Source organism: Exophiala mesophila (genome assembly GCF_000836275.1).
Source record: "Exophiala mesophila strain CBS 40295 unplaced genomic scaffold supercont1.3, whole genome shotgun sequence".
Taxonomy (NCBI): Eukaryota; Fungi; Ascomycota; class Eurotiomycetes; order Chaetothyriales; family Herpotrichiellaceae; genus Exophiala; species Exophiala mesophila.
The window spans coordinates 1,260,405-1,286,287 of record NW_015622506.1 but is presented as its reverse complement, the minus strand read 5'-3'; the positions used below and the strand labels follow the sequence as shown (position 1 = coordinate 1,286,287).

The following is a 25,883-nucleotide window of genomic DNA, read 5'->3' as shown; positions in this document are numbered from 1 at the left end:
AGACGCCGTCTCAACAAGCCTTTATCAGACGCTGCTCGTTTAAAGGAAGAGGAGAAGCTCTATGGAATTATGCTGCTTACAGAGAAACCTCACTACGATCCGAACACGGAAACGAAACAATTTGACTTTCAGCACTACTATACCCTGCACTTGGACATCAAGCCGAAAAACGTCCTGCTTGCAGACCCCAATTGGCCAGGCAAGAAACGCTCGCATCATGAACAGCAGCAAACACAGACCGCCGAGAGATCTGGCGGTACTACTCAAAGCGAGGATCAAGACTCGCCTGGGAATCGAGCTACGAAAAGGCCCCGAACCTCCAAGACACTGGCCGACAACGAAGAGCCTGATCGTGGTGATCTATACGACCCCGATTATCCATTGGCCAAAATGAGTGACTTCGGTATCGCCGAGTACACGACATACTTTCACCGTGCCAACCCTGATCTATACTGGACACGTGGGACAGAAAGCTTCAAAGGACCGGTAAGACACCATTTTCTCCATCAATCTTGATGACTTGACAAACACATTTTCTTTGTCTACGTAGAGACTTGCTGACTATATTGGGGTTTCTGACAGGAACAAATGGGTTACGGTGCCAATTGGAATACTCCTCCAACCGGAGCTGTGATACGGGAAATGCGCTGGGGCGAGAACGGTCAAGTAGAGCCCAATTCTGACACACAGGCTTTTGAGCTCCAGAGAGACGATGGCCAGCGCGAGATTGTCTTTGATCACTCACTGAATGTAAGTTTCTCAAATTGAGCTGTGCTGTTAACTCGTCTTTGATTTCGTCTTTTTCGTGCTCTTTCACAATGCTGTTGGCAATTCGATCACTGACACGAGGCTTCCGTTCTATCTAGATCTATGGCATTGGACGTACCATGTACTCGTTGGCGACGCTCGCAGACGACTATGAATTACACGGGGACCCGAAACGAGGGTTCGCCGAGCGACGGGCGGTGAACCCCCAGCAATACAAGGCATGCTACCACCACCAGGTCCGGCGTGTGCGGACAATGCTCCCCAAGACGTACAGCCCACGACTACGACACTTGATCTGGCGATGCATTGATCCGAATCCGGCCAACCGACCGTCGCAATACGAGTTGCGTGACCGAACCAGGCGCGGCCTAGAAATGTTCGTAGAGAAATGCAGGCAAGAGGACGACGAGACCATCCTCGATGTGTCCGATCAAGAGAACAACCCAAACGCCAAGCCCCCTCGTCCGTCTCAGAAGCTCTTCTACCGCGGCGTTGAGATCAACAACATGCCTCGTGGCCAGGCGAACTTCCCTCTTCGTTGGAACGATGTTCGTGAAGCTTTCCGTGACGAATTTCTCAACCCTGACGTTCCCCGTCTTCGCATTCCTCCTGGCAAATTCGATCCTCTGAGACCAGAGAATCCAGAGGCGGCCGCAGAATTCGATAAAGAATTGGCTGGCAAAGGCCCTCTATGGAAGAAGTGGGAGTCTGGTAATGTCACTAACAACAAGTGGTTCAAGGACGGCCTTTGATGACCCCAGCCCGCCAAAGTGATGCTTTCCTGTGTTGTCACCTGAAGCTGTCTGTCGTGGGACAAAGGTTCATGAATTGGCTTTTGGAACAGGGATGATTCACCCTCTTAACCCTGATCGGGGAGGATGGCCTGAGACTTCCACCTTCAAGCCCTCAGTGTCAGTCTTAATCTTGTTTGCTGGCTAGGGAGGAAAGCTAGCTGGCGCGCCTGCTTGTAAAACGATATCTAGTCTGCGAGACTGAAGACTGCGGGACCTCAGATGCTCGTCACTTGGTGTGGAATTCATTTTTTTTTCTTTGGGCGTTTAGAAAGAGGGGGCTATTGATTCTTTCTTATTCAAGTATCCCTGAAAATTGCTAGTTCACTAATCATCACTGATCGCATTCGTTGCGACGTGTAATTCATTACATCTCTATGCTATGCTTACAAGTCTTTCTTTACGTCTCGTGTTGTCTATCTTGCGGCTGCTGCGCGCATATTGTGATTCGAAATAGGTGCGGACCTTGTCCTACGACAAAGTCAAACAAAGCTGTCATCGCATCTTTCGTCACGCCCTCCTTGATCCATCGGCTGGAAACTCGTCCGTAACGATAAGGCGGGTATTGACGTTCATACTTCCTAGCTCGTGGAGTAGGAGTTTGAATGCATATGGTAACGTCATTCGAACAACGTTGGCCTCCAAATCACCCGCATTGGTACAACGCTGACAGACTCGTCCAAAGGCCATAAAGCCACAAGACTCGCACACATCAACTTCATGTTTGTCGCTGGATAGCATGAGTCGTTCGCGGAGTAATTGCGAGGCACCGTAGGCGATGAGGCAATCTCGTTCCATCTCTCCCAGACGAAGGCCACCATCTCGAGACCGACCTTCTGTTGGCTGTCGAGTCAAGATTGCCCTCGGGCCACGGGATCGGCTATGCATTTTGTCTTGAACCATGTGCTTGAGTTTCTGGTAGTAGATGGGACCAGTAAAGACGTAGGCCGGGAGCGGCTCGCCTGTAATGCCGGAAGTCAGGTAGTCTTTGCCATCGTAACTGTACCCTGCTTCGATCAACACCTGCGACATGTGCTCGAGTTTGCTTCCGCCGAACGCCGTTCCATACTCAAACTGCCCCTTCAGGATTCCTGCTTTCCCGGACACAAGTTCTAGCATCTTGCCAACCGTCATCCGAGAAGGGAAACCATGAGGATTCATGATAATGTCAGGTGTGATCCCTCGGTCTGAGAAAGGCATGTCCACCTGTTCGGCAATGATTCCAACAACACCTTTCTGGCCGTGCCTGGACGAAAATTTGTCACCGACCTCTGGTACCCGTGTCTGCCGGGTTTGAACCTTGATCAATTGATTGCCCGACTCCACTTCAGAAACCATGACCTTATCGATATAACTCGGATCTGGAAGACGGTACTTCTGCGGCTGCGCGATGGTGGCGGATTTCTTACCGTTGTCAGAAAGCCCCGAAGAATTGGCAGCTTCGGGCACGAATTTGTTGACGTAGACTTGCCCCTGGCTAATTCTTGCGCCAACTGCTGTAATGCCGTCTTCGTCCAACAATGCTTGACCCTTGGCAGGCTTCCCATTTTCCTCTAGAGTCGGTCCGTACAGTTGGTCTTTGAGGTCATTGCCATAGAGTTTGAGGGTCACGGGGTACTTTCGTAACACCTGGCATCTACCAAAGCCTCGATCAACGGATGCTTTGTTCAACACCAGAGCATCTTCAATATCGTAGCCGCTATAAGACATGACAGCAACCGTCGCATTCTGTCCTGCTGGTAGCTTGTCGTAATTGACCAGTTCGATCGTTCTTGTCTTGACCAGCGGCTTTTGAGGATAGACCATCAGATATAGCAGAGTGTCAATTCTCAGAAATTGGTTGTTGGCAATAAAGCCTATCGCTTGCTTGCCCATGGCGCATTGATATGTGTTACGTGGTGATTGATTATGATGTGGATATGGTATCAGCCCAGCAACAGCACCCAAAATTGTGAAGGGCTCGATTTCCAAGTGGGTGGTGGACGAGTTGATGTTTGATTCGTACATGGCGATATTACTGTCGTTCTCCTCATTCACATCCAGGTATTCCACTAGGCCTCTGGCTAAGAAGTCGTCAAAGTCCATAGATCCCTGTCGAAGGGATTTGAGGTATCTTTTTGTCACCTTTGATTTCTTGTCTTCCACAATGATGAGTGGTCGACAGATTCGACCTTCGTCAGTGGCAACATGTATTGTTCCGTGATGATGATTGATGAAAATTGATACGAACTCTGAGATACGACCTGATCTGCGGAGCCGTCGAAACGAGGTCAGAAAGTGGGAAGGATGGCGAGTGCAGGCGATTGGTGTGCCGTTTAGGAGTACAAGATATGTGCCGGGGGCATACAGTTCAGAACCGCCCACGGAAACAATGTCTTCGGCACCGAGCATGAAGATCAGGCGTTTGACCGGTGTCTCGTCATCGTCGGTGGTGATATGAGTCATGAGGGCAAGGTTTTTTACCAAGCCGCAGGCCTCGCCTTCGGGCGTGTCGGCCGGACAAAGCATGCCAAAGGAAGATGGCTGAAGAGCACGAGGTCCACTGACCTTGCGTGTTTTCTCAAACTGACTTGAAATCCGGGTCATCATTCCTAACGAAGCGATGAAGCTTAGTCGGCTGAGTAGATGAGTGACACCGGCACGATCCATTCTGAAACGCTTCAAGTTCCAATTCCCCGTGGCGATGGCACGGATCATACCTTGCGTGATGTAAGGACCTTTGCTCTGCAATTCGACGCAGGGGTCAATGACACCTGTTTTCACTGGTTTCCTGAGCTTTTGATCGATGGCCAGCTTGACGGCATAATTGTAACTCTTGAAAAGGTCTTCGAACAGCAATGACAGCAATTGACCTGCAAGTTCAAGGCGCTTGTTTCCGACGTAATCCCTATCATCCACCAACGCAGGGTTTTGCTTCGCCATAAGAACGCGCCGGGCCATGTGGCCAACATAAAGAGCTTTGGGTCGAAAGTTGAGATTCTCGATAGGAACGTGAGCGACAAAGACGTTGCAAACCGCCTCAATGGCTTCTTGAACATAGTTCCTGCGTGCTTGACCAAATGGTGTCGGCTTTCTTGTGATCTTTATTCGCTGGCCTAGATAGTCGAGGGCCTGTTGCTGAGTGTGTATCTGGTGCTTGATGGTCTCCTCGAAATTAATAGCGAAATCCTCCTGCAAAGTACTATCGGTACCAGCGACAATGGCCATCATGTCGATGTCCGATGTGACGCCCATGGCTCTCAGCAAGATGCAGATTGGGACGTCCTCGTTGAGGATGTTGTGGCGCATATACAGAAGATCCTTTTTGAGAGCGATGTATGATTTCGATTTGCGAGCATGTGTGGAACTTGTTACGGATGCGACGATGGACTCTTTCTTGGGATCGGATTCGACAATAATGCGGTTTTTACTCAACTGCTCCTGAACCAGAATGACTTTTTCAGTGCCATTGACGATGAAATATCCGCCCGGATCTAATGGACATTCGTCCATGGCACACATCTCTGTCTCTGTTTTGTTGGCCAAGAAGCATTTTGAACTTCGAAGCATGATCGGTACGCGCGCAATGACTAGACCTTTCCGTCGATATGCCATTTTAGACTTTGTGTAGCGCACATCGACCAGGATTGGTGCTGCATAGGTCAAGTCCCGCAGTCGACACTCGTTTGGGGTGACGGTCGACTCATCCTTGGCTGTGAGTCCATAGTTGTGCTGTTCTTCGACCCGGCACGGTTTGCCCACGTAGATTTTTTCGTATTTGATGTAGAAGTCAGGATCGATCTCGCTTGTGATGACGGGCTCGGCGTCAATAATCTTTTGCAACTCGACCTCTACAAAATGGTTGAAAGATTCGATATGCTGCTTGACGAGGCCTTTGACTTTGAGGAAAGCGGGGAGGAGGTTCCATTTGTCACGAGCGGTGTCGATAGGATCAGTGAGGGACTTGTCGTAGTAGAAGGGTTCCAGGGCGGCATTAAAGCTATCGGTATGATGGTGAGGTTTTCGGGAGGGTTTGTCGGTCTTTGGAAGTTCAGATGATGACTGTGCCGCAGTCTCTTTGAGGGAAGACTGGTTGGACACAAAAGAGGGCTTACGTGCTACCTGTTTCTCACTCTTGTTAGGTACTCTCTCAGGCCGTGAAAGGTTGCAAAAGAACACACCTTGGACGTTGACTTCGCCGCTGATGTGGAAGAGGACTGATCGGCATTTGTACCGTCTACCTTCCGTTTAGGGGGCATGACTATTCGAATAGTGGAATGCCAGGTGCCAGTGTAAGCGGCAAGGAAGTTTATAGCACGTTCACTTCATATTTGCTGATGTGGTGTGGTGTTGGGCTTAATCTCGCGTGCAACAAAATTCGATGAAGGTGGGCAACATAATTATTTGGATGTCAGGCGCAGATCCACTTGAGGCCTGACTCAGGGTAATGGATTGCGGCTGCGACCATGACTCACAAGCAGAGGGGCATTGGACTTTCACGTGACCTAGAATTTCATCCCTCGCTTTTCGGCTCATTTTATTATCAACCATCCCAGAGTCTCATTGGTATTAACGACCCCAAAGCGTTGACAAAGAACACTGCTACAATTAAGAAAGGCACAGATGTTACATTAGGAATAATTAACTAACCAAGGTATATGTATGGTGAACAGGTCAGATTGATATTCATTACTCGTCCTCGTCCTTGGGTGGCTGGTGATGCCTGGCAAGGTAGGAAACTGCACCCATTGTGAAGTGGAGTCATCTACAGGACATACGTACTGTGAGGCACGGAGGCTAGAACTCGCCTGAATTTTTGCTGCTATGATAAGTACACGACAGCCAATATAATACATGTGTAGATATTGCCGCCAGTGAGTGTACATATGTACATGGGCCGATCGCCGTTGTTAACAGATATTACTCTTTTGCACTTTGACCTGGCCACGTCCGAAACAAAGTTCATTCTTGCCATTAAGCAATGCAATGTCGAAGGCTAAGATGCAGCAGATATGCTGTATGAGTGGTAGAGCCAGGCAGGATTATGCTTGCAACCGGAGCCGTTGGCGAGTCGAGGATGTAGCTAGTCACGACAGTGTCACTGGCCTTGGCCCAAGGTCAGAGGAAGCCGAAGCCAATGTAGTGGGGCACGGTTTCAATAGGTAGTGGTTGGCGAGAGACGCCTTTGATGCAGGGACAGCACACTCACAGCCAAAGAGCGAGTGCCATGACTGGGGTGCCGGGGTTTCTAAGTCTTTGACAACGGTATCCCTAGGTTAGAGGGACAAAAGCGATGACTTCTTGACGACAATTTGCTATGAGAGTGAGGGATAGTCTCGTAAGATCGTCGCCTCACCTATGTGGTGAACTAAGTAGTAGAAGGAAACTTCTTCGGCTCACCGGAGTCGACTATGGATCTGATCATCGGAGCGTTGTTTCAACCTAACGTGTCAAGGTAGATGGGTAGACCATGTGCTTGCAGTCAATCGGCACACGTAGACACAGGGACGAGGGTCTGGTTCATCATGCTGCAGCGAGAAGTCAACCCCCAGACCATGGATTCCAGGGCACCGTTTCGTGACGAGGCGTGCAAGGGAAAGGAGAAAGGGCAGAGGATGGCTCTACTTCGGCACAATTGGTGGACATCATGTCATGTTCAATGGTGTTGGGTTGTCTCGATGGATCATTATCGGACAGCTTTCTCCGCTGACAAAGGTGGAAAGGTAGTAAGTAGCTTGAACAGGTCTCCGAGTGTATCTACATGTGTTTACATAAAGGAAGTTGGCTTACGAAGGGTACCTCTGGGCTATACCTGGGTAGGGACAGTAACTCGAGAACTATCACTGGACCTTGGTGTATGTCACAGTACTCGATCGCCAGGTAGCACTTGCCTGTCCCAGGAACCGATGATACTGTCCTCTTGTGCTAAAGGTGGTTCCTTCCTTGAGAAATGGCAATGGCTTGGCAGTGCGTATCCCCACGTTGGTTGGTGGCGATTAATTTATAACTAGGACCTCGAACTGTGGGCCGACTGGACCATGTGGTGGGCTTCTCGTGGCCCGCTGGGCGTGGGCGACATTTCTTGTCTCTTGGACAATCATGGGGATAAGTAGTAGTCAAGTACTAAGGATGAAATCTTTTGAGAATTGTCTCGGCTGACAACCTCGATGGCTTTGGGACCATTATCCTACATCATCGATCTCTCAAGGCTCACTAGTCCACAGGCTACCCTGAATGGTATACTCGTAGGTGAGGAAATGAGATTTGAACTCCCCTCGTCCCCCCATATGAGAGCCCACCGAGCCCCGGTGCCCCTTGGCGTTTAGTACGTACATACGGAGTGTATGCGTACCCATACTTGGGCAAGTCGTGGGTTGATTGCGCCATGGACTGCAGATCGGAGGACATATTCCGTACTCCGTGGGCAACCTTCCAAAGATTGAGACTTAGTTACACCAGACAACAATGGTCCTCTCTTGCTCATTCGCTCTTCCCAACAACGGCGGCGCTTGCGAACTTGTGGGAGTCAGTCGGAGCAGTGACACACCTCCACCCGACAATTTTGAGCACTGGTCTGTGCCCTCGTGTGTGGACCGACCTCACCCCTCAGCAGGAGAGAAATGACTGGCTCCGATTTCGATCCACGGGAACAGCCTTTTGACTTTTACATGGTGCGGGGCGATGTCTTCTCCTGAGTCTGTGGTTTTCTTGACCGCCATTTCGCACACACAAAAGGCTAGGTAGCCGCGAGGACATCCTCGACTAAAGCAACGGCGGCACTATTGAACAGGCTATCGTGGAAGCGCAACAAAGTTGAAAGAGTGGTAAAGGGAGATCACCGTCTCAGACGACCAAGTGACGGCAGAACAGGAAGAAGCAAAAATGAGTTTTGGCCAGGTGGAATGTTGCATACTGAGGAAGGAACCACCTGGGGTGCCTAATAGATGCTTCCTGCCAGCGTTCCTCTGATCCATTATTCGATCAAGGATGCATTGAATCCATTCACAGAAACACCGGCAGTCGTGTCCCCAGCCACTCCCATTTGCCCATCTGTCGAGTCCACCCACCGTCCGCACAGCCTGGCCAGCCAAATGGATGTTCTAAAGGTCACAGGGCGACTCCCACGGATGCGCCTGCCAATCCAATACTCCCGGTCAAGCCCGACCATATACAGCTGACTTGATAGATCATCTTTGATTGGAGCTTGCATCACCCAACGCACCATCGTGTCTTTGAGGTTCAAAAACCACTGTCAAGGAGGGGCATATTGGGGCTTGCAGTATGGCCAATTCACCTTTCGTAGAGGTGGCGCCCAGTATTGCATGAGCGCCATCGGCACCAACGGCCCACCAAGTGGTGTCAAGACCAGTGCCAGTCCACTCTTAAATGCAGTGGATCCGACGCACAAGGTTGGTGACTTCCAGGGGGCTGCAGCTAGTTGGGCAGAGGCGAAGTCTGACCCTGAAAGCATCAAAGTGTAATTCCAAAGTTGCCATGCAGTACGAGGAAGTGTGACGAGTTCATGCAGATGATCCAGAGAATGGCGATTCCCGAGCCGAGTGGCTGTTGAGTGCCTCGAAAATGAGAATGAGGAGCAGAGTGAGGACTGCACCGGGCGTAAGCTGACTGACCTCCACTGAAGTCCAGTCTACGTACTGAGCACGACGAGGCAAGGCCAGGGACGAGGCTTAACCGCACGTATGCAAGTTCACCTACGGAGTACAGTAGGTACTTAGGCCGGCGCGGCGAAACTCGAGTCTGGGCCTCCACCGCTGCCGGCCGGTGGGAGTCCATCTCTCGGGCTTCAAGTGTCACTCTGTATTAAGATACGCGATCAAGGTGTGAATTATTATTATCTGTAATGTGACGATTATCTAGCTGGGTAGTTAGTTGGTGTCGTCAACGGTTGATTGAGAACCCCGCGGTTGTTGTTACTAGGTACACATTGTATGGTGTTATCCTAGTCTTGATTCTGAGTGGTAGAGTGAAGGAATTGTCCCTCTGCCGTCCGCTTACTGTAGATGCCCCTCGGGTGTATTGTCTAGGGAATACTTAGGCAGCTACGGTAGGTACCGTGGCCAGAAGGTGCCAATTTTTTGCCCCAGCGAAAATCATTCCTTTCATCTCCTTCCCCCCATCCCCGCCCACAACCCACGCTTCTTCACAGGCTAGATAATACTGCATTGCAATTTTGGTGGTTGCAGGTCGACTCGCCCATGGATGGAGTCATCACGCTTGTCTAGATCCCTAATGACAACCCTTCAGGTGGCCAGTAGTGCCAAAATCGCAGGGCTAATGGGTTTGGCATAGCATCCATGTAAGGACCTGGGTGCCTGGGTCTTTGCACTGTAGCTACCTCAGGTAGTCATTGGTTAGCTGCGGCCATCATTTCCCACCAGAGTTGGCCCCTCGGTCCTCTCCAGACCCATCAACTTATCAAGCCTCTGTGCAGCATCCTCAGTATCCACGCTGGCGCTGGCGCTGACGCTTGCCCCAAAAGAGCGCCCCGAGCCCCAAGACGCCAACCTCCATGGTTGCTACCGTGCCTTTGCCATCTTGGGGCTTGCATCCATCCCGCTTCGACTCGTCTCGTTTCGTCCCTTTCCTTGAGGCCTCTCCTCCTCCATCCAGGTTCATCCCATCCATCGCACTTTGTATTAGTATTATACTTATCCTTCTTTTTTCCTACGTCGTTGGTGTTTTGATTTTCCGCCACCGTTCCTGTATCTGTATCAGGCAGAAGCTGCTGTGCTGCCCTCAGTGCACACAGCGGCACCTGTCATCCACCTCTCCTTTGCAGAGTGTGCTTGTCTGGCATCGGCTCATTCTCGTCCACGCCCCGGCCGTCAACGCTGCTGTTTGAATTTCGACCACCCTCACCACCATAACCCCCCTTTTTATATCCAGTATCTCCCTCATCGTCTCTCGTACTAGGTACGTTCACCTCACCTATGCACCCGGATGTCTCGAGAAAACCCTTGGTCCTCGAGAGACTGCCTGCGAAGTGCTGCCAGTCCCGAGTGCAGGAAAGCGAATTTGTATTCTTTCAGCCTTGCCTAACTCGAGCAAGGAGCTGTCTTCTCCAAGTGGCGGCGCGGCCCAGCCTGGTTTTCATCTTAAGGATCATACTGACCCTGTTAGGCTATTTGTGTAGACCTCAACCATGGCCTTTTCCAACTCCCTGAGCGGCCGCATGGAAGAACTGCGTTTTCCCAACCTCCGGTCACCTTCCGAGGTAGACAGCTCCTTCTCTCCCAATGGTGCATCGCCTAGGGACCCGAACACATACTTCACGGCCCTTCAACCGTCCCCGAACGATGCAAGAGCAAGTCTGCAACGACGTTTTACCACTGATTCGAGCAAAATGTCAACCACCCGCCCCTTTAGCCAGCAGTATACTGCCATGACCTCGACCGCGGTATGTTGCATACCCCTGTGTGACCCTGTCAAAATTGCCTTTGTTGAGCTTGAGGGACAATGTCATTGTGAAATTCCATGCAACCAGAAGAAATCTAGCAAGATGAAACATTCCGAGACACTGTGTCGATAAGCATTTCCATATGTCCCTCACATCCGTTGAAAAGTCAGGGGTCTGACTGTGAAGATGTGCAACATCATATGTTATTTTGCCTTGCAATTTAGGAATAGCCGCTGATAAGGATGTGTGATAGGCCATGAATAAACAAATGTACGATGAAATCCAGAATGCAAAGCGTAAGGCCGAGGAGCACCTACGGCTGCTTGAGCTTCAGGAACGGAGTCTGCAATTGGGATCGGGCGCCCATGATCTCGAGCGTCTGTCGAGCAGAGTCAACCGGATGAGTCTCACTGGCCCTGTCAGCGAGCCAACGACCCCTCCAGAATACGCCGACAGCGGCTTTAGCAGTCGCTTTTCCCGCTCGAGCCGGTTGTCCATGAACAGCATCATTTCTCCCCCCGGGCTTAGCCAGCGCGTGTCGACGTCAAGCACTCAGCTTACCTCGCCCCCAATCAATCGGCTCTCAGGCAATGGGATGTTCGGACAGTCCCAAAAGCCCTCAGCCAAGTCCGTCCCTGGCTCTCGCCGAGGGTCAGACGAGGATGAGTATTACCCAGAGGACCTTCCAGATCCACGAGGCCTCGCAACAACGTACGTACCGTTATCTCCTTACATGTTCTGCCTGTCGCGTGTTGATTCTTCTCTCTGTCATCAATTTTGTATGAAACAAGGGAACTCTTGATCACAATGTGATATATCCACTCTTTGCGGCGGTGGACAAGTCACGTTGTGTTCACAATGTGATTGTTATTCACCTCACCTATTCAACAATTCAGAGGTCCCTAGTCACCTTCTACTAGCCTTGTACTGCTTCTTCCTATTTAGCCGAAGTTTCCCCCTGACTTTCCACCACAGTTTAAACAGATTTTCTATGCCAGTTCACAGCAATCGCCCCTTGCAAAGACTAAGTCTCTCAAACAAAACTGCATCTGCATACGGCCTTGCAAATACCACCAGCTTCCTTTTTGACGAGGATGAAGACAAACATCTGTCCCTGAATGCCATCGATTTAAAGTCTCCCATTGCAAAGGCCTTTGCCCAGCTGGAAGGCGACGATACGTTCCCAACCTTGACCAGTGACGGTCTTAAGGTACATCCCCTTTCACTATCACGTGAGCTTTTACTAATTTCTCCAGCTTTCTGCCAATTCAGCTGCCTTGGATCTTGCCAATTCTCGGACTCCTGATCTGGATTGGACCCTAGGCTCTCGCTATCGTCCTGCTCATCAGAGCATGCCCCATACTGATTCGTCTATGTACCGACCTGTCCTGAGCAATCTCAGTGGATTAACCAGTCCTTCATCAGATCGGCCAGCTGATCTCAACCGTCGTAAATCTCAACGTCACTCTCTGGGAGTCACTTTTGAAGATTCTTCGCCTCTTCCTACGACTCTTCCCGTCACTCGTCCTTCGTCCCTTCAAACTTCCTATTCCACAAACGACGTACCCACCGTCAAGAAATCCCTCACGTCAGAAACAACCCCCTCCAAGATTCACGCTGAGCAACAATTTCACAACCACAACGTTAGTCTCGGTCGGATCCCGGCAAACGCCGTTCATCACCGTCAGAGTCGTGAAGGAGCCAACGGAAGCACCAAAGTCGACGAAAAGTTACTATCGTCTGCAGCCAACATGTCTTCCCTACATCCTGGTGCTGCTCCATTCAATGCCCATTTCAACGGATCTGATGGCTCTATGACCACGACTCCTGGAAATGGTGGCTACTATCCTTACAACATGCAGAACTACAATGTCAGCCAGATGGCCCCGCCTGCCATGGCAGGACCCGTTGGTGGATTCCCGAACGGCAACACCTATGTCAATGGGTACGGCAATCAGCCCCAACGTGGTGGACGACGCCCACAGAACGATGAGGCCAGATTCAACAACGTTCCTCTCGATTCCTACAAAGGTGGCTTGTATGAACTGTGCAAAGATCAGCATGGTTGCCGATATCTCCAACGCAAGCTTGAAGACAATGAAGCAGACAATACCCAAATGATCTTTTCTGAGACTTGCCCACACATCATCGAGCTCATGACGGACCCATTTGGAAATTACCTATGCCAGAAGCTATTTGAGCACTGCACCGACGATCAACGAACTGCTCTTATCAACACCGCTGCTCCAGCCCTGACCACCATTGCTCTCAACCAGCATGGCACTCGAGCTTTACAGAAGATGATCGAATTCGTCCACACCCCACAGCAAGTGGATACCATTATCAAGGCCCTGGCGGATCGCGTGGTCGATCTCGTCCAAGACCTCAATGGCAATCATGTCATTCAGAAGTGTCTTACCCGACTGGGAGCGGAACGATCTCAATTCATCTATGATGCTGTTGGTCATTACTGCGTCGTTGTCGGAACTCATCGCCATGGTTGCTGCGTGCTGCAGCGTTGCATTGACCACGCCCAAGGATTCCAGCGTGCCCAGCTTATCCAGCGGATCACTAACTGCGCCTTCGACCTTGTTCAAGACCCCTTTGGCAACTACGTTGTTCAATACATCCTTGACCTGGATGAGCCGGCCTTCACCAAACCACTCTGTGAGAGCTTTGCTGGTCGGGTTTCAGCACTGTCTAAGCAGAAATTCAGCTCGAACGTCATTGAGAAGTGTCTTCGCACCGCTGATATGGACACCAAGAGAAAGATGGTCGAGGAAATGCTCAACGGCGCTGAGTTGGAGAAGATGTTGCGTGACTCATTTGCCAACTATGTTGTTCAGACTGCGATGGACTTTGCAGATCCACAGACCAAAGCCCGGTTGGTGGATGCGATTCGCCCCATCCTTCCTTTGATCAAGCAAACCCCTCATGGTCGTCGCATTGCCAGCAAAATCATGGGCAACGACGTCCAAGGTCGTACTAGTGGTACGTCGAGCGGCCAGATGACACCTTCGGACAACTATCTTGCAAGCTTCTCAGGTGGCCGCACCAACAGTCGTCGCAACGTCCAGATTGTTGGCGGCGGATTTAACGGACTTCGCCCCAACCCAGTCTACAACGGGACCGAGAACGCGGAGCTGTCAACCAACGTCATGGGTAATGGTAATGGAAACGCCTTCTCCCCGGGCTCTAAGGACGTCGGAGGTGCTAGCTTCAATCCTCAAGGCTATGCAGGAGACGCTTCTCAGAATGGGTTCAATGGCTATCACAACGGACCAGTGGGCAACGGCAATGTCTTCTGATGCTGCCATGTCCATCACCTACGCAGTCAACGCGTCTACGAGTTATGATTTTATGACTTCGCGACTTGTCATTTTGTTTTTGATTTATCCACACAACGCATGACGCTCGTCGGAACTTGAGCTAGAGATGCTCGTTCTCTGGCGATGCTTACATCTAACCCACGTGTATCATCTTGCATTAAAAAGCACCCGAAAACATGTTTTCACGAAGGTATCACGGCCATTGTTTCTGTATTATGCCCCTCATGGCCTTTTAGGCAATCAGACCAGCATCAGTCTGGCAGAATATCAGCTTGGTTTATCAGTCGGCATGGCTTTCTTTCACTCATATGGCTTCAAAGCCTACGAGGGACCGAAAAGGCTTCTTGCGACATGTTACATCAACATTTTAGGGCGTGGAATGGGGATCGGACCGGAGTTGAGACGATTTTGTTTCTTTTACCCATAGCTTGAACATTCATCACGAGGGTTTGGACACAGTGAAGGAATTGCTCTTGGAGGTATCGATCCCCTAGATCATCATCAGCCTTGTCATCATGTACAACGGAACCACAAGTGAGATGGACCGACGAGGATGGATCTGGGGATTGTACACTGGACAATGGACAGGGAATTTCCTTTCCTTTCTGAACCTATTGGAGCAAGACAGCTCAAAAGACCATCGCAACGGGAAACTCAGGCATACCTATGGATGATTGCGAGAGTCATTCTGGCCAGCACCTTGTGTGCGGAGCTCAGCTTGCAGTGAGTTCTTCAGTGAGCATGTACCACCAAAAATCAACATTAAGACAGCAATAGCTAGAGAATTGTACTTGAAGATCATGATTTTATTTTGTATTTTGCCTGGGCTCTTTTTCACATCTTACCGCGTTAAATTGGGCGGATATAGATACCAGAAAGGTGTAAAAATGGAGGCTCCCAGAATCCTCCTGAAGCAATGCAGAGCAATGGTCACAAACGATATGGCCGATTTCTTTGCTTGCTACATGCTTGTTAGTCTTTGTAGCTCAGAATTGAAGAAGTATTTGGTCTTCTCCTGGTGCTGTGTCCGTTGGTCGTCATATCGTTCAAGGTGACACAGAAATGTTCCAAGGCGTCAGGCCGTTCAAAGACATGGTGTTACGAACGCGGAAGGTTTGGCGAAGAGGACGCGTTAAGTGGTTTCTGCAGACGCGTCTTCAATAGCGACTTCCGCAAGTCACAATCGAGTCTTATTTCCCCACTACACTGCGACTACCAGCCCAGGGATGACAATACAATGACCAAAAATGTCTCTTCAACTACCACTTGAAGTGGTTCATTCGATTTTACAGTCTTGTCCATGTCGAGAGGTCCAAGTCAAGCAGTTGTTGACCTACTACAATGTAAGGCTTCACCCAGGAACATCACCAGGATGCTCCAGAACCCCTTCCGGACACGACAACCATTATCATGTTGAAGCCATTTATTAGACCTCAATGACTGACCTATGTGTGTTATTATCAAGGCCATTTATCCATCCCCTCCTCTGCTGGTCGTATCCGGCCTTGACCAACTCAACAAAACCCACGTCCTCACCACCTGCCTCGCCTCTCGCAATCTTTCATTCGCGCTAGTCAAAGTACGAGATTGTTTGTCGCAAAGACACCTCCTGTCAAAGATATTTGCAGCTTGCGTTTCTGCGCGAGCAGGTTCTCAGCAAATAGACGATCCCGAGGACAGGTTCCAGCAGCTTATTGACGAGGGACGTTACGATAGAGTTGACAGCACAAATGCCCTGGTGCACAATCTGCACAAGCTACTTGACATTCAACCTCAGCAAAGCAAGGAGGAGAGGATTTCTTCGAGGCTGATTTTGATTCTCGATGGGATCGATACGCTGCGAGGCGGCAGTCTAAATCTATTGCCTGCCCTGGCCAGGTTGGGAGATATGGTATGTTAATCTGACTAGGAAAACCTGTCAATCAAATAAAACAAGCAAGGCAGCATCCACAGGATTTCACGTTCGCATGCTAACATGAGCCAATTGCTCATATAGATACCGTCTTTGTCCCTGATCCTAACATCAACCTCTCCCCGTCCCCTTGCTTTGCACAAATCAGGGGTGCCATATCTACATTTCCCTCCCTACACACGCACCGAATCTATATACATCCTAACCACCACAACACCTCCGTCAAATCTCCTCCCCAATTCAACGATTCTCCCCGACTACCAACCTCAAATTAACGAAGAAGCACTGAAAAAGATTTATGCCCAATTTGTTGCAACAGTCTATGATTCTCTTGTTTTCGCCACAAAATCAGCTTCATTAGAGTCCTTTCGCAACACAACTGAGAGGTTATGGCCACGATTTATTTGGCCTTTGGTCATCGATGAGCCAGTTCCAGGTGGTGGTCGCAAGACATGGGACTTTGCAAGACTGCTGGTGCGAAACAGAGGCCTTTTCCAGACGGAAGGCGAGGCAGCTCTCCACGATGTTCCTAGGTCGAGAGCAGGGCACGATGACGTTGCGTGGACATTTGAAGATCTCGCAACAATTCATTCTACGATACCGCAGGAAGACTCATCTGCCCCAGCAAGCATTCCGAGCACGCCTACAAAACGATATAGCTCGACAACCCGTCCAGCGACTGGCAAGATGAACAAAGATAATGATATTCACCCACACAATCGTCTGAATAGGAGATCAAAAATCCCATCGGCAGGCCAGACACGCCTTCTCAAACCATTCCCAACCCTGGTCCTCCTGTCAAGTTACCTCGCAAGCAACACGCCGCCCAAACACGACATTCTTCTATTTTCACGCCTTTCATCCTCATCAAGTCATATCAGTAAGAAGATACGCCGACTCAAGAACACGCCGAGCCGGAAGAAGCAGGCACAAAAGTCGGCCATGGACGGCACCACTCCTGGAAGTGGTGCTGGAGGTGATCGCACACCGAGCAAGTCCAAGAATCGGATTATGAAAACAATTCTGTCTTCATCGGCGTCAGGGAATAATAATCCGGCCATGAATCAACTCCAAAAGTCCTTCTCGCTAGAGCGACTCCTAGCCATTCTGCGTGCCATCCATCCAGAAGGCGTGGAGAACAGAACCGGGCGGGGAATCTGTGATAGAGTCTACCGCGAATTAGGAGAGCTGGAGAGACTCAGGCTGATTGTCCGAGCAGATGGGGCAGCAGGTGGTGCGGGCGGCGCTGGCGCCTCTGGTACTGCCAACACAGCGGCCGAAGATGCCATGGAGGAGAAATGGAGGATCAACGTCGGCCGACAGTGGGTTGTCGATGTGGGAAACCGTAGTGGCATGAGTGTCAACGATTATGAGATTGAGGGCGAAGCCTAAATGTGCACATAACATCTGTCCATGGTAGGTGTTGTGTCGCTGCCTCAAATAACAATGGTATGGCCCTCCACATAGCTCTACGAGGACAGTCACACAATCAATCGATTGAGCATATATGGAGGGATAATCGAACTCCAGGATCCTTTCTAGAGGTCCTTGTTGTGTGATATTTCTTCAATTGACGGACCATTCCCACATGCCCGTGGGGTTTGCCTGGCTCGATTTGACACCAGCCGCGGTAGCTAGAAGGAGCGATTTCGCGCCAGATCGCCTTGACGTCTGGAGCCTGGGGAGCTCTTGAGAACCGTCAACGGTGGTGCCGCAGTTCCAGTCCACAAACTCGGCGCAAGTCACCTGGGAGCCAAATCTGACAGCATTCAACGGACTTTCCACCATATGACCATTCGCCACGTCCCAAAGGCCGATGCGGTGGTTGGAATGGTGGTCGGTGCTGGCGCTGGCGACGAGATTGAGTTCGGGGTCGTAGGCGAAGCCGAGGTTGAAATTGTTGGGCTGTCGAGTGGCAGACATGGAAAAGGTCGTGACTGGAGGAGAGTTGAGATAGCGTCTAGGCATCTTGTGCCAGTTGCGTGCTGCTGTTGTTGATGAAGAGCGCCCTGGCTGACGAGTCGGGATGGGACAGTAACGCAAATCGTAGACTTTCATGTCCTGAGTTCCCTGAATCAGGAGCCTGGGTTGGCCTGAATTGGCAAGGGGCTGGATGTGAGCCACGCCACTCGAGTGTTGAAGCCGCATCACAGTGGCAGACTGATCGCGCACGTCACACAGCGTCGCCTGTCCGTTGCGGCCACCAAATACGATAACGTTCTCGTCTTGAAACTTGACGCATGTTTGGTCCTTGAGTTTCTGGTAGTTCTCAATGGCGGGTCGGAAGTGATCGATCTCCGCTACGTACGAGTTCGCTCGGTCGCCTGATGTTGCAAGACGTTCGCCGCTTGGCGATTTCGTTAACCCAGTGATGATGCCCTGGAACACAAGTTGGATATCGGCGAGAGCGTGGGCATGAGGATCAGGCTCGTCGTGCGTTGCAAGGATCACCGCAGAGTACTCGTCGGGCAGGTGAGTTTGACTGACCCATACAGATCGGCCATAACGGAGGCTCAATATATGGGTAATGTTGTGTCGGAGTTGCCTCCACAGATCGATCTGTACATCAGACCAGGCAGATTCGGGTGCTTGAGTAATGACTTGTCGGGGTCGTTTTGGCTTGGAAATCAGGATAGTAGGCGTTGGATCGACCTGACGCTCGTCCGAACTGGTTGCGGTCAATAGGTTGCCGGTGGCATGCTCAAAGGCAAATTGACCACATGGCGATCTGGGTCCAGTGTAGATGTTATGGCCCGAAATACTTGTTGCATAAAAGGTCTTGACGATCTCAGCTGATGTCTTGCGTTTGTCACCTAATCGCCAGCCAAATTCGAGGAGAGACTGTTTAGATAGAACCGACCTTTTCACCGTTTGAGCGACCTTTGAAGCCTTGTGGCGTTTCTCTCGCTTGTTGGTCTTCTTGATGAGTTTCTCTGCATTAACAGCCTGTCGACTATATTTCGTTGCAGCCGATGATGAGGAGCCGCTAGCTACATGGTTGGCTTGAATTTTGAAGTATCGGTTCTTGGAAGAATCAAAATAATACCCCGGTATTTCGGTCGGCATCGTGAAACTGTTGGATATAGGCTTTATAGCCTTTAATATTGAATGTTGCTTGACATACCGACCGAGGAACCTGGGTCAACCTAGCCTGCCGGAAATTCAGAGGAACAGTAACTCTCCACGGATGGCAGGCACAGACTGATTCTCAGTCCGTAAAGGTACCGAGAAAATGGTGAATAGACAAGAGACACATGATCAATGGTAAGAACGAGTTGGACGTTGAGAAGTCGTTTGAAGAGAATTGATACTCGCACAGCCTTGCCAGGGTCTTGGCATCAATGAATGCACTTCGCGCCTCACTCGCCTACGGTCACCTGATTCTGTCCCCTTGGATCACCATCAAAACAAATACGATGATGAGTCGACGTGTACAAGTACTCCATTGATTATACGCCAGTACAGAACCAATCTGGCCACACTATTTCTATATCGGTGAATGATGACACAATCGTCTCTGAGCCTCTAGCACGCACTTGTATGTATACGGAGGCTGCTGATGGAGCTCCTCCTCCATTTTCCCTTTCCCCGGCCAGCCAGATATCAGACTTTCCTCTATTCATCCGAAACACTTGCAAACTTCTCCGAGAGGTTCTGCAACAACTTGTCATATTTCTTGGTGACTTCTTCCTGGTTGTCGGGCAGCTCAAACTTCATGCTTCTGAGGGCATGTTGAATGTCTGCAGTCGACTCTCTAATCTTGGCCCATGAGAGTCCACTTGAGACTGCCTTCTGAGCCTCGTCGTGGAAAGTCATGAAGCCTTTCATCATGTATTCGGTCTTCCACAGGGGGCAGAACTGATCATAGTCACTGTACCCATTTTGTTGCAAGAAGTCGTCCTTTAACATGGCAGCCACATCAAGGATAATCTTGTCCGAATCGCCTAGGGCAGATTTACCGACCAATTGAACAACTTGGTCGAGATCCTCCGAGTTGGTCAACAATTCCTTGATGCGGTTTCGAAGTTTGGGAAACTCGGGATGGTCCTTGGCGTAGAATTTGTCGAGGATGTTGGTATACTTGCTGTACGACATGGAAGTATTGACGCTAGGGAAATGCTTTCGCTGGGCCAACTTCTTGTCCAAGCCCCAAAAGACTTGGACAATGCCCAAAGTGGCAGAGGTGACGGGGTCGGAGAAATCACCACCTGGTGGCGACACGGCTCCGACGATCGAAATGCTACCATTGCGTTCCGGCGATCCTAGGGCCACGGCAGCGCCTGCTCGTTCGTAGAAAGATGCCAATTTTGCTCCCAGGTAGGCGGGGAAACCTTGATCCGCAGGCATTTCTCCCAAACGGCCCGAAATTTCTCGCAGTGCTTCAGCCCAGCGCGATGATGAATCAGCCATCATGGCAACGGCCTTTCCTTGATCACGGAAGTATTCCCCCACTGTGATTCCGGTGTAGATTGAGGCTTCTCGGGCGGCGACAGGCATGTTTGAGGTATTGGCAATGAGGCAAGTTCGCTTCATGATGGGCTCTTTACGACCATCGATGGTAATGGAGAGTTCAGGGAAATCCATCAAGACTTCGGCCATTTCGTTACCACGCTCACCACCTTGGAGCTGTTAGAATAGATAAAGCAAGGAGATTGGGGCAGAACTCACATCCAACGTAAACAATGATGTCACTGTTTGAAAACTTGGAGACCGACTGGGAGATGACAGTCTTGCCGCAGCCGAAAGCTCCTGGGATACAAACAGTACCACCTTGGACTGAAGGGAAGAGGGCATCCAAGACACGCTGACCGACGATGAAAGGCGAGTCGGCTTGAAGGCGTTCACTGACAGGTCGAGGGACACGAACAGGCCAGGAGTGCATCATGGGATATTCTTTGGTCTCGCCGTTGAACTCAAGAGTGAGGAGAGGTTGGTCGACGGTGTAGTCGCCTTTGGGGGCGATCTTCTTAATTGTGCCTCGAGCTCTGGGGGGCAACAGGATGCGATGCTCATTGAGAAGAGAGTTTTCGACGACGGTACCCCAGACGTCACCACCACTGATATTGTCGCCAACTTTTGCTGTTGGGGTGAAAGGCCACTTCTTCTTCCGATCGAGGGAGGGGACGGCAATACCGCGAGGGATGTAAATGCTGGAGGTGTCGGTGGCGATGGTCTTAAGAGGCCGTTGGATACCATCGTAGATGGTTTCCATCAGGCCAGGGCCAAGTTCGACTGATAAGGGTTTGCCGGTGCGCAGGACAGGGTCGCCGACAGTGACACCAGCTAGAGGGAATTAGAGATGAGGATATGAGTGGTAGGAGACACTTTACCAGTCTCTTCGTAGACCTGGATGGTAGCTTTATCGCCCTCGATACGAATAACCTCTCCGACAAGCTCATCATAGCCGACTTTGCAGAGCTCGTACATGGCCACACCAATCATGTGCTCGGCGACAATGACGGGACCAGAGACGGAGAAGATGGATCCGGTCTGTTCATCGTCGCCTGCCTTGTTGGAGGGTTTTGCGGCAGGCATCTTGCGGTAGACTGTCGAGGTAGTGGGGAGAGCAAGGAGAGGTTGCGGAAAAGCAAATACAGAGGAGGAGTTGAAGCTGCTTGGGCCAGCTAAGTCGTCGTCGAGATCGTCTTCAAGAAGATCCGGAAGGCCCAACTGAAGCTGGAGGTATTTGAGGTCAGAGATCTGGTCGATGGACTTGCCAGTGATGAATTCAAGAATGGAGGAGGAATGGTGTTTCAATCGAGGACGTCCCAAACCAAGCATGCAATCAACCAAGCACTTGGAGGTGGCAGCGATTGCCAATTGGTAGGAAGCTCTGGGGGAAGGTTTAGGCGGTGGAGCTGAAAGGGCAGGGACAACCGGTGGCAGTGGCACAGGCACAGGCAGTCACAATCGTAGTAGCAGATACCGACACCGAACTTTAGCTCTCGGTCGCACTTGCACAATGAAATCGTCACTTTAGGTTTATCAAATGGCAAGAGTGATGGAAGCTACAACGTAACGAAAGATTGTGAGCTTCTTTCCTTGTGCCAGGTGCCAATGATTATGCAGCCCAGTCAACCCTTCCTTCCTTTGGAATTCCACGTTTCTACCCAAGCACCCTCCAACCACAGCAGTTGCTCATGAATTGATTCGTTAGAATGCCTACCTTAGGTACCCAGCTAGTCTTGCAGGCTGCAGATGTAGATTCGGCCAAGTTCTCACTCCGCCAACCAGAACCAGAACCAGATGGGAATCTTGATGGAAACACAAAAGCATCAACTGGAGTGTGTCTAACGATACGCAAGCTCGGAACTAGCAATAGTTTCTTCTGCAGATAGGCAATGCTGACCGATTTGGCACAGTTGCTCATGCACAACTGGATGTCACACTAGTAATCTTCACTCTGAGATGAACTGTACCTAGTAGTAACTCAATTCAAATGCGGCCGTGTACAAGTTTAGGGCCATTGAACAGCTAGCTACCTAGTCGAAGGGTAGAAGTACTGCCTGTCACAATTCGCCATGTCACGATAGAGGAAAATTAGCTTTCAGGCTCCAGGCTCCAGTAGATAACAGGCTGCAATTGTAAAGGCTTTATAAGGTGCGCACGAGGACAGACGGATCAGCTGCTCACATCGAATAGCTTGCTCCCGAGCAAGAGCTTCCGTGGTCGCTGATACTATAAATGAGGGGTCATTGGGGGTCACGACCATCGAAGGGTTCCTAAAATTGGAGCACGGTGCTCTTCAGACATTAAATATTGAATGGGAAGAGAGGAAAGCAGATGAACCATCCACCATCTCATCCCCTGACTGACCGCTAGGTAGTGCTGGGCGTGAATGTCCGTCTCTGTGCCTATCACCGTCGCTGTCACCGCTCAAAGAAGACACGTTCCAGGTCACGCTGTGCCCCGCGGCGCCCATTCTCGACTCTACGAGGCGCCTAAGCCCAAAGTTTCAGGGTCCCTTAGGTACCCGTAGTACCTGAGATAGGCTAGGATTACGACCCAAAGTCAGCAAAAACAGTCGTTAACCCGAGGGGGAAGGATTACCGAAATGGACAGCTTCGCACACGTGACCATGAAGTGTGGTGGATGTGATTATGTGTCATCTTAGCACCTCAAAAGTTGTAATGACCTGACATGCCAAGGTGCCAAGCGCGTAGAGTATCGAAACCTTCCTGTACGTACGTATATATAAGGTATCTAAGGTAGTCTGACGAAGGCTCCAATGTTGCTCGACCACTCGTGCAAACATACATCTTGCGTTTCAACGCCGTATGGTCCGTCGATCTTATTGAGCGGCAGTCCAAGCATTCAAGTGCGCAGGAACAACGAACTTTGTCACCGTATAGGTTACGGTAAGGAGTTTCAGGAGAGGCGTTCCTGCTGAACAGTGAAATTCCTTGGTAGGGAGCGTCGTGATTCCATTGCTGAAGAGCCAATGTACGAGGTCCCTAGCTTCGCACTTCAAAGTCTAGTAATGAAAGGACGAGTGCAATACTCCTGCATCTCCTGAATAGCAAAATTTCCATCTTAAATCACTGGATAGATTGCTCATTACGACAGTTGTGCCTACTCGACGTCGTTTAGGTAGTCACAAGACACAGTAAACTTGGATAGTAATGATGGCGTTGTCCGTCCCTTTGGACCGTGGTGTTGTTCTGGCCTTTGGGAACAGCGATCAGTTGGGTGTGATACAGGAGCACAGGAACTGTAGGGAATGACTGTATGCCATTCTATCTAGTGACTATAAGAGAGAGATAGGAGGAGGAGGAAGAGGAGGAAAACCTCTTCCTGGGCTATATACAGGCAGGTGTAAAGCATATTCGGTATAGACTTTAGGAAGGAGTGGAGGGGCTTAGCTCCTACTAACACACCCCCTAATTAAGATAAATATAAGGCTTTATATAGGCTTTTCTTAGTGTTTTTAGTATTTTAGTGTTATAACTTATATTTTTCTCAATTAATGCCTTTATCTATAATTATATTTAATATTCTCTAGAAGTCCGGCTTTAGTAATACTTTTATAAAGATATCAGCGACATTCTCCTTCGAGGAGACTCTTTCGATGTCAAAATCGATACTATTTCGCTCTCTAGTAAAATAAAAGTGTATTTTAATATATTTTAATCGATTTATAACGCGGTAATTCTCTATTAGAGATATCGTAGGGTTATTATCGCAGAATAGTAGTATAGACTTCGGTAAGGCCTTATATTCCTTAAGGGCTTATCTTATCTAGAGGAGAGTTATTACGGCGTAAGAGTAAGTAATATATTCAGCTTTATAGGTCGATTTAGCGACTAATAACTACCTTTTAGTGCTCTAGGAGGTAGGATATCCGTTATAAAAGACGATAAAGCTACTATAGGATCGGGCTATATCGATATCGTTTCTATATAAGGTATCGGAGTAGATATAAAGTTCTTAAAGCTTTAATAGTATTCTAGTATAGTATTTAATCTTAAATAATATTATTCCCTTTAGATATCTTAGTATTTATCGTACTATATTTAAATAGCTCTTATTTAGCGCTAAGTTCTAGCTAGATATTAATATAACCGAGAATATAAGGTTATATTGAGTTCTAATAACGAGGAAGTTTAGGGAACCTATTAGTTATTAATATAGGTTTATATCGACTATTTCGTCCCCTTCTTAGGACTTCTTAGGGTAAGATCTAGGGTCTAGTGGTATAGCCCTAGGATTATAATTATTTATACCGAATCTTTTAAGGATTCTTTCGGTATAGCTCTACTATAAGATAGTAATATAGCCGTCGTGTTATTCTATCTCTAATCTAAGGAGATACTTAGCTATTCCTAAGTCTTTATATTTAAAACGTTAGCTAATTACTAATTTAAATAACTTAAGGTTATTATCTATCCCGGCTAGTAGTAGGTTATCGACGTATACCGCCATAATTAAGAAGTCGGTCTATATAGGGTTTATAAATATATAGGGGTTGAAGTTAGTTAGTTTAAGGCTATATTTAACGAGTACTTACTTTAGGGTTCTAAACTATTCACGACCTGATTATTTAAGGCTATATAGAGCCTTTTTCAAGAGGAGGATTAGCTATTATATAGTAGTTCTTACTTAGTAGCCTTTTAGTAATCTTATATAGACTTTATATAATAAGTTACTATTTAAGTAAGTAGTATCGAAGTCTATTTAGTAGAGTTTTAGGTTATATAAAGCTATAAGACGAATAATAAGTTATAGGCTTTCGTATTTAGTGACGAGGGAGTATATATTATTATAGTTAATACTATAAATTTATATATAGCCTTAAGCGACTAACCTTACTTTATATCTAATAAGTTTACCCCCGGTATTATACTTCTTTACGAAGACCTAGCGAGAATCGATAATATACTTTAGGTTAATCTAGTGGTTTTATATCTTATCCTAGGTTTCGTTTTCTATATAAGATAATAGTTCTATATTAATAGCTTTCTAGTATTTATAACTATCTATTATTTTCATAGTAGTACTAAATATTTTAGGGATGTTGTCTCCCTAGGTAATTAATACTATTACTTTAATAGGTTCTTCGGAGTCTATCGCTATATTCCTAAGTGCCCTCTATAATAGTCTAACTATTCTACCGGATCTAGTCTTAACCGGAGAGGAGGAAATATTTCTAACCGGAGATACTGTTGCCTAGGGCGAGGACGATAGTA

General features: G+C 49.0%; 5 protein-coding genes across 6 annotated transcripts; 2 read left to right on the top strand and 3 right to left on the bottom strand.

The window, feature by feature from the left end:
* Window positions 1-1,835: 1,835 nt before the first annotated feature.
* Window positions 1,836-5,894, bottom strand: PV10_04098 (uncharacterized protein). Its single transcript, XM_016368620.1, has 2 exons — window positions 5,720-5,894; window positions 1,836-5,660 (listed from the first exon to the last, which is right to left on the bottom strand). The coding sequence occupies exons 1-2, from the start codon at window positions 5,795-5,797 to the stop codon at window positions 2,070-2,072; spliced, it is 3,669 nt and encodes a 1,222-aa protein (XP_016224408.1). The 5' UTR covers window positions 5,798-5,894; the 3' UTR covers window positions 1,836-2,069.
* A 4,275-nt stretch (window positions 5,895-10,169) lies between these two features.
* Window positions 10,170-15,081, top strand: PV10_04097. Of its 2 annotated transcripts, XM_016368618.1 has the most exons (5): window positions 10,170-10,472; window positions 10,680-10,956; window positions 11,210-11,667; window positions 11,932-12,166; window positions 12,213-15,081. In XM_016368618.1, the coding sequence occupies exons 2-5, from the start codon at window positions 10,702-10,704 to the stop codon at window positions 14,262-14,264; spliced, it is 3,000 nt and encodes a 999-aa protein (XP_016224406.1). In that variant the 5' UTR covers window positions 10,170-10,472; window positions 10,680-10,701; the 3' UTR covers window positions 14,265-15,081. The 2 variants fall into 2 exon arrangements, with proteins under 2 accessions (XP_016224406.1, XP_016224407.1); XM_016368619.1 differs by having other exon boundaries at window positions 11,210-12,166.
* A 651-nt stretch (window positions 15,082-15,732) lies between these two features.
* On the top strand, window positions 15,733-17,589 carry PV10_04096 (uncharacterized protein; the record flags this gene model as incomplete). The annotated part of the gene is made up of 2 exons (XM_016368617.1): window positions 15,733-16,176; window positions 16,282-17,589. The coding sequence occupies 2 exons, from the start codon at window positions 15,733-15,735 to the stop codon at window positions 17,587-17,589; spliced, it is 1,752 nt and encodes a 583-aa protein (XP_016224405.1).
* A 60-nt stretch (window positions 17,590-17,649) lies between these two features.
* On the bottom strand, window positions 17,650-19,263 carry PV10_04095 (uncharacterized protein; the record flags this gene model as incomplete). The annotated part of the gene is made up of 1 exon (XM_016368616.1): window positions 17,650-19,263. The coding sequence occupies one exon, from the start codon at window positions 19,261-19,263 to the stop codon at window positions 17,764-17,766; it is 1,500 nt and encodes a 499-aa protein (XP_016224404.1). The 3' UTR covers window positions 17,650-17,763.
* A 288-nt stretch (window positions 19,264-19,551) lies between these two features.
* PV10_04094 (V-type proton ATPase catalytic subunit A) lies at window positions 19,552-22,170 on the bottom strand. Its single transcript, XM_016368615.1, has 3 exons — window positions 21,528-22,170; window positions 20,866-21,480; window positions 19,552-20,816 (listed from the first exon to the last, which is right to left on the bottom strand). Exons 1-3 carry the CDS (start codon window positions 21,976-21,978, stop codon window positions 19,813-19,815), a joined length of 2,070 nt encoding a protein of 689 aa, XP_016224403.1. The 5' UTR covers window positions 21,979-22,170; the 3' UTR covers window positions 19,552-19,812.
* Window positions 22,171-25,883: the final 3,713 nt, after the last annotated feature.